Source organism: Spermophilus citellus (assembly GCF_964194105.1).
Source record: "Spermophilus citellus genome assembly, chromosome: 4".
Taxonomy (NCBI): Eukaryota; Metazoa; Chordata; class Mammalia; order Rodentia; family Sciuridae; genus Spermophilus; species Spermophilus citellus.
This window is the reverse complement of record NC_138185.1, coordinates 182,464,893-182,471,148: the sequence shown is the minus strand read 5'-3', so window position 1 is coordinate 182,471,148 and position 6,256 is coordinate 182,464,893. Positions and strand designations below refer to the sequence as shown.

The 6,256-nt window shown below is 38.9% G+C and overlaps 1 protein-coding gene across 1 annotated transcript in view; it reads right to left on the bottom strand.

The window, feature by feature from the left end:
• Positions 1 to 2,988: 2,988 nt before the first annotated feature.
• Positions 2,989 to 6,256, bottom strand: part of EGLN3 (egl-9 family hypoxia inducible factor 3) — a 28,692-nt gene continuing 25,424 nt past the window's right edge. Inside the window, exon 5 of the mRNA XM_081291726.1 lies at positions 2,989 to 6,003. Within this exon, the coding sequence (XP_081147852.1) occupies positions 5,972 to 6,003 (32 nt within the window). The 3' untranslated portion in view covers positions 2,989 to 5,971. The remainder of the gene's footprint in view (positions 6,004 to 6,256) is intronic.

Sequence of the window (6,256 nt, the reverse complement as noted above, 5' to 3'; positions counted from 1 at the left end):
ATTCCTACTTACCAGCATCTTATGGCAGGTAACCTGGTCCCCAATAAATTTTTCAAAATCGAGAGAGAATTCGTGAATACTTAAATTCTTTCCCAGGTGCTTGCTTCTCCCTCATCTGCCCAAGGCCATGCCCCAGCCCTGAAGGGAAGAGGCTTGCTGGGAACAGCCTTTCTCCTACTCTGAGACCTGTGATCCGGAGCTGTTCCCAGAAGTCTCTTCAAAGGTGCACACCACACCATGAACTGTTCTCTCTTAAATCCCACTTCCCCTGCAGCTCTTGAGTGATAAATATTCTCTCTACTCCTTCATCCCATCTGGGTGCACTTGTGTACACCAGTAATCCCAGCAATTCAGGAGGTGGAAGCCAGAGGATTACAAATTCAAGGCCATCTTTAGCAATTTAGCAAGACACTGTCCCAAAATTAAAAATTTAAAAAAAAAAAAAAGGACTGAGGATGTAGCTCAGTGGTGAAGCACTCTTGGGTCTAATCCCCAGTACCAAAAAAAAAAAAAAAAAAAAAAAGACATTCCTTAATCCCAAGGACACCTTTTGCCCCTTCATACATTATGCATAGGTCATAGGGATATGTGTTTCCCCTTAGAAAAAGGCAAAACAGACTACCCATTAAATTAATTGTCAATGAATTAACTTATCTACTTCTAAAATAATTTCACTCCACTGCTTTCAAATCTATTTGCAGACCTGAGACAATAACACAACAGCCATTCTCTGAGATGTTTCTCTAACTTAAAAAAAAAAAAAAAAAAATCACAAAAATAGCTGGGTGTGGTGGTGGCCACAAAAAGAGCACAGTATGCCCGGGATTCTAGAGGTTCCAAAGTTCAAGGCCAGCCTAGGCAACTTCATCAGACCTTATCTCAAGATGAAAAATAAAAAGGACTGGGGATGTAGCTCAGTAGTAAAGCATCCCTGGGCTCACTTCCCAGTATCAAAAAAAAAAAAAAACAAAAAAAAAACAAAAACAAAAAACCCCACAAAATGTTCTGAGAAATTTTGGCACTCAGGAACATTATGGAGCAACTACTTCCATAAAAGATATCTTTCCTAAGGGCTAAGTTTATCAAAGATCAAACAAATGAGATCTAAGGATGAAATGTGGCCCCTTTCCAACACCCAGTCTTTCACAGTACATAAGCCAAAGAGCTGAGTGTTTTAAAGAATTTAAGAAGACATCCTTCTACAGATAACTTAAAACGATTAGGTAGGTAGCTCAAGTACCTTGGAGAATTAAAAGTTTGTAAATCTGCACTCACTGTTGCCGGGAGGTGAGAGAAGTATTCCACTTCCTTATCAGATGGAGAGCTATCAGCAACAGAACCCACCAAGCTCTGCCTCCAGAGCAAGGTGGGAAGTTAGGTGAGCAAAAAAAAAGGCAACATCTCCTTTACTCTTCACAGAATGCATCCAACATAGGGACAGGAGGGCAGCAGCTTGTATCCTTGCCAAAATGTCCTACGGTGCTGGGGCCTGATGGAATTTCTCCAAACTGTACCCAGGAATTCCAGTGTTTCCTGTTCTTAATGGTCCCTGCTGCTTAATAGATATTAGGGTGGGGGCACACACCAAAGAGCTTATGCAGAGCCTTAACTCAAGGGGCCAACGTTGGATGTAAACCCAAAGCTCCTCCATGATCCCATGAGGTCTGGAGGGAAGATCCCATTTCAAAGTCAAGAGAAAATTCAACCATGAAGCTGTTTTGTGTGTGTGTGCTTTTGCAATACTGAGGATTGAACCCAGGGGTGCTCTACCATGGAGCTACATCCCCAACCCTTTATTTATTTTGAAACAGATTCTTGCTAAGCTGCTCAGGCAGGCCTCCAAACTTGTGATCCTCCTGTCTCAGCCTCCCAAATTGCTGGGATTACAAGAATGTGCCACCATGCCCCGCTGTGGCATTTCTGCTTGTGTGATTGCTATCAAAGAATTGACACTCTCTTCAGATGCTGGACATGACACTCTTGTTAATAACCACAATTATGACTATAGTTATTATTATGCAAAAATATCAAATAAGCATTTAAAGCTCTACCTCTCTGATCTGCACTCAATCCTGTTCTTTTGTTTGGCTTCTGCCCTGCGGGAAGGAGATGCCAAAAACAACAAACACTGAGGAGCTGGAAGTCTAGAGGCAAATGCTGGTGTGCTAGTCCATCACCATGTAACCTTGGATGAGCCACCTAGCCTCTCTGAGCACATTTCCTCAGCTATGAAAGAGGAAGAACTGTCCCACGGTGGTTGCAAAGAATAAACATGCGAGAGCACGTAGCACAGGCTCCGTCACATAGGTATTCAGAATACTGAGTCAACCTACCCATTGTTCTCAGCTTCTGTACATCATGACTCTTTAACCTCTAACCTTGGCCTTGAAAATGTGAAGGAGCTAAACCATGGTAAATCCAGCATCTCTCTCTCTCTTTCTTTCTTCTATTTTTTTGTAATGCTGTGAACTGAACTCAGGGGTGGCCACCAAGCCAAAGGACTGGTCCTTTCTATTTATTAATTTTTTTTTTACCATTTATTTGATATCAGGTATTGGGCCCAAAGACACTTTACAACTGAGCAACAACCCCAGTTGTTTTTATTTTGCATTTTGAGACAGATTCTCACTAAGTTGCTGAGGCTGCCTGAATTTGCAATCCTCCTGCCTCAGCCTCCCAAATTGATGGGATTATAGGCATGTGCCCCCATGCGGAACCAAATCCAGCTTTCAAAAGATCTAAACTATCAACCCAGTGAAAAGCAACATATTAAAGATCCTGGTTAGATGGAGGTAGTTTGGATAGTCTCGATCTTTAATATAAACCAGCATATATTACCAACAGAGTTCAACCATAGTCAGCTTCATTATGAACTGTTTATTGCCAGTCTGTTCTGATAATAGTCTCTAACTACCTCACCAAAAAAAAAAAAAAAAAAAAATGGTATTCTTTTCATGCCATTCAAAATAATTCAAGACAGAAGCTAAGTCAATTTTGTATCTTTTTATTTAAAATGACTTTACTAAGAATATCCCTTTTGCTCATCTTTATAGTTGATTGAATGTCAAAGTACCTGACAGATCAACTCCTGTCTTATACAAACTGCTGACCCAGCATGGCTTTCCCATCATTGCTTTCTAAAACAACATAGGAAATTTCAAGACTGAACAGCCAAAAGAAAGTAGGATGATCTAGCCTCTAAAAAAAAAACCTGAGTTATTTAAAGATAAAAAATAGAATCATGTCTGAATGGATAATTCATGATTTAGACAGCCCAGAATATAATTGGTATTAACTACTCTACTAAAGATCTATTTAATGCACTTAGGTAAGACTTTTTATTTCTGTGAAATTGGATTTTTGGTTCAAAATTTAATCTCCTACCAACAACTCTGTACAATATAGATGATGTAACGGTGAGGTAGGCTCTTAACATTTCATTGCCAGGAATATAAATGAAATTGATCAGATTATTTGCCAAATAATGTTTCTTTAGCAGAGCTAAGTCGTCCCCTAAGTGGGCTGTCAAATAGAAGAACAAAAAGCAGACATGGGTATTAAACTTATATTTTCAGCTTAATTGTGCAGTACTCAAATTCAGCCATGAAAAATCAGCCTGCATGATACACACTGATTTGTTGTACAGTTTATTAGTTCGTAGGACTTTTGTCTGGAGGCAATGAGGTCAGATCTTTTGGCAAGTCAAAATATCAATTAAAATGAAGATTAAAAAAAAAGATAAGTCATGCTACTGGAACCACACAACACTCCTTCAGAATAGTATCACTATCGTTCTCCTGGCATTCGTAATCATAGAGAAAATACAGTCACAAGATTACAGAATATAAAATTTCCTAATAAACAACCTTCCTTCTTTCTTTTTCTTTTTGGTACTGGGGATTGAACCCGGGGTCACTTAACCACTGAGCCACATCCCCAGCCCTTTTTATTTTTTAAGACAGGTCTTGCTAAGTTATTTAGGGCTTTGCTAACTTGCTGAGGCTGGCCTCGAACTTGCAATCCTCCTGCCTCAGGCTCCCGAGTTGCTGGGATTACAGGTGTGCGTCACTATGTCCAGCCCATTCTTTCTCTCTTGATGAGTTTTTAAAAAATTGGTCCAAAGGCAGAATGTACTCTGTCCCATCTGAAGCTATTCTTCTGTTATTCCTAGAGTCCCAAAATACAAAAGGGAAGAAATGCTATTTGATCAGTTTTGGGATTCATAGTGGTCAATGAGTGAGTGGTTTGGAGATAAACACATAGAAAATGACACTATGGAAAAGCATTCTAAAACTCTTAACCTAAATTTATAAGTCAATAGTGACAGAAAGATGCGTGTGAAAATTTTTGTGAGCCCTTCCTGCAAAAGATGGAGAAATGAATCAAACCATTACAATACTAACAGAGGAGACTGAGTTTATTCAACAAGTATTTACTGAGCCTTTACTATGCACCAGGCCCTATTTTAGGTGCTGGAAATATATTGCATTGATTAAAAACATACAAAATCCCTGTCTTCATTGTGCTTACACTCTAGAGGAAGGATATAAGACAATGAACGTAATAAATAAGTATATTACATAGTAAGTTAGAAGGTGATAAGTACTATGATAAAACAAAATAGAGCAGTTGTGAGAATGAATGACAAGTCTTATGTAGAAATCTTCCAAAACCATAGAAGGAAAAAATTTATTTCTTGAAAAGACTAGATATCCATGCCCAACCAAAGAAAATGTTTCTGAGTCTTTAATGTTTACGAGATTTTCAAGTAAGAAATTAATGGGCCTTTAAAAATTCAAACATAGAATTGGAAACTAGGAAGGGTGACTTTCATAAAATAGGTGCTCAACACAGAGTTCCTGAAGCACTGCCAACCACAGTGGATCTGAGGAGTCAAGTTGGCTAAAGAAAGTCCAGTAGGGACACACAATATAAAAGAACTCAAATAGCTCTGAGATTTTTTTAAATTTCCATTTCCTCTTGAAAATGACACCCTATCCTTTTTTATTTTGTTAAAGGGTGAGCTCATTAAAAAAAAATACTGAAAAAAAAAAAAGAGAGAACACCCATATTTCCGACTCCATCTTCCTTCTCAAACAACTGTTCACACTGCACACACGTTCACAGTCTATCAACAGATCTAGCTCTCTTCACACTCTTTTCAGAGGCTAACCCTAAACTACCAGGTAGACTTTTGTCCTCTGATTTAAATTCAAATTCCCATTCCAACAAAACAACCAAAACAATTAATGTCTAGTTTGGGCCTCTGGGTAAGTGGTGTCTCCAAGTAGAAGGGAAAATAAAGAATGAATGGTGATATCCTCTTCAATCAGAAAATCATTATTTTCAGCAAAATGGGGCAGAGGCATAAAGTCCAAATTGTAAGATAAGAAAAAAGGAGTGTCTGCACCATGGGACACTTATAAATTGATCACTATGACTGCAGCCCTTTCTAGAGGTCATGTTTCATTGGGTTGTAGTAATTTTCCAGAAACCCCAACAGCTCGGGATTAACAGCATCTGGAAATGGTTCAGATGACACCAATTTCTATCTCCTTCTGTTCAGGCTTCAGTGATGTCTCTCTGTGGCATATGTCACAAATTGGTTTCTTTGCAAACCTCCTCCTTTCAAATCAGGAAATGTAAATAAAGTGCAAGTAAAGTTCATTTCTGTGCTCCCAGGGTCTAGTTTTGATAGCCAGTATCACCAAATCTGTCAGTTAAACTGCTGGCCAACGAGGATGTCTGCAGGTCTTTCTGGAGTTAACAAATGAATTCATCTGGAGAAGACAGTTCAAGAAGTCCTGGCAAGAAAACATGAAGTACCACATACAAGACAGGGATGTGAAGGATGCAAGCAGTAGAGGGGAACTTATGGTCAATGAAGAGGTCATCTTTGGATCTCAACTCTTAAAAGAGAATTCTGGAACCATTACTAAAATGAACAAGGCCAGCAGATTTCAGAGCACAGTCAGTCTTCAGTAAGGGCAGATTCAGTTTTCCCTGGGTTGGGGACAGAAAAGAGAACAAAAAAGTAGAATGTCAAATCTGTTGAATTTTATGTCACAAATGTCACCAAAAAAGTTCCAGTAAATACTTCCCATTTTATAAAGCAAATGAAGCCCTAATAGAGTCTCCCCCCCCCCCAAAAAAAAGGCAGTCTTCTTTGGTGTTTGATGGGTATATAGTCCAAATGGGTCACAAGCTAGGCAACATTACATACATTTCATTATTGTAAGACTTAAGAGTCTTTGTT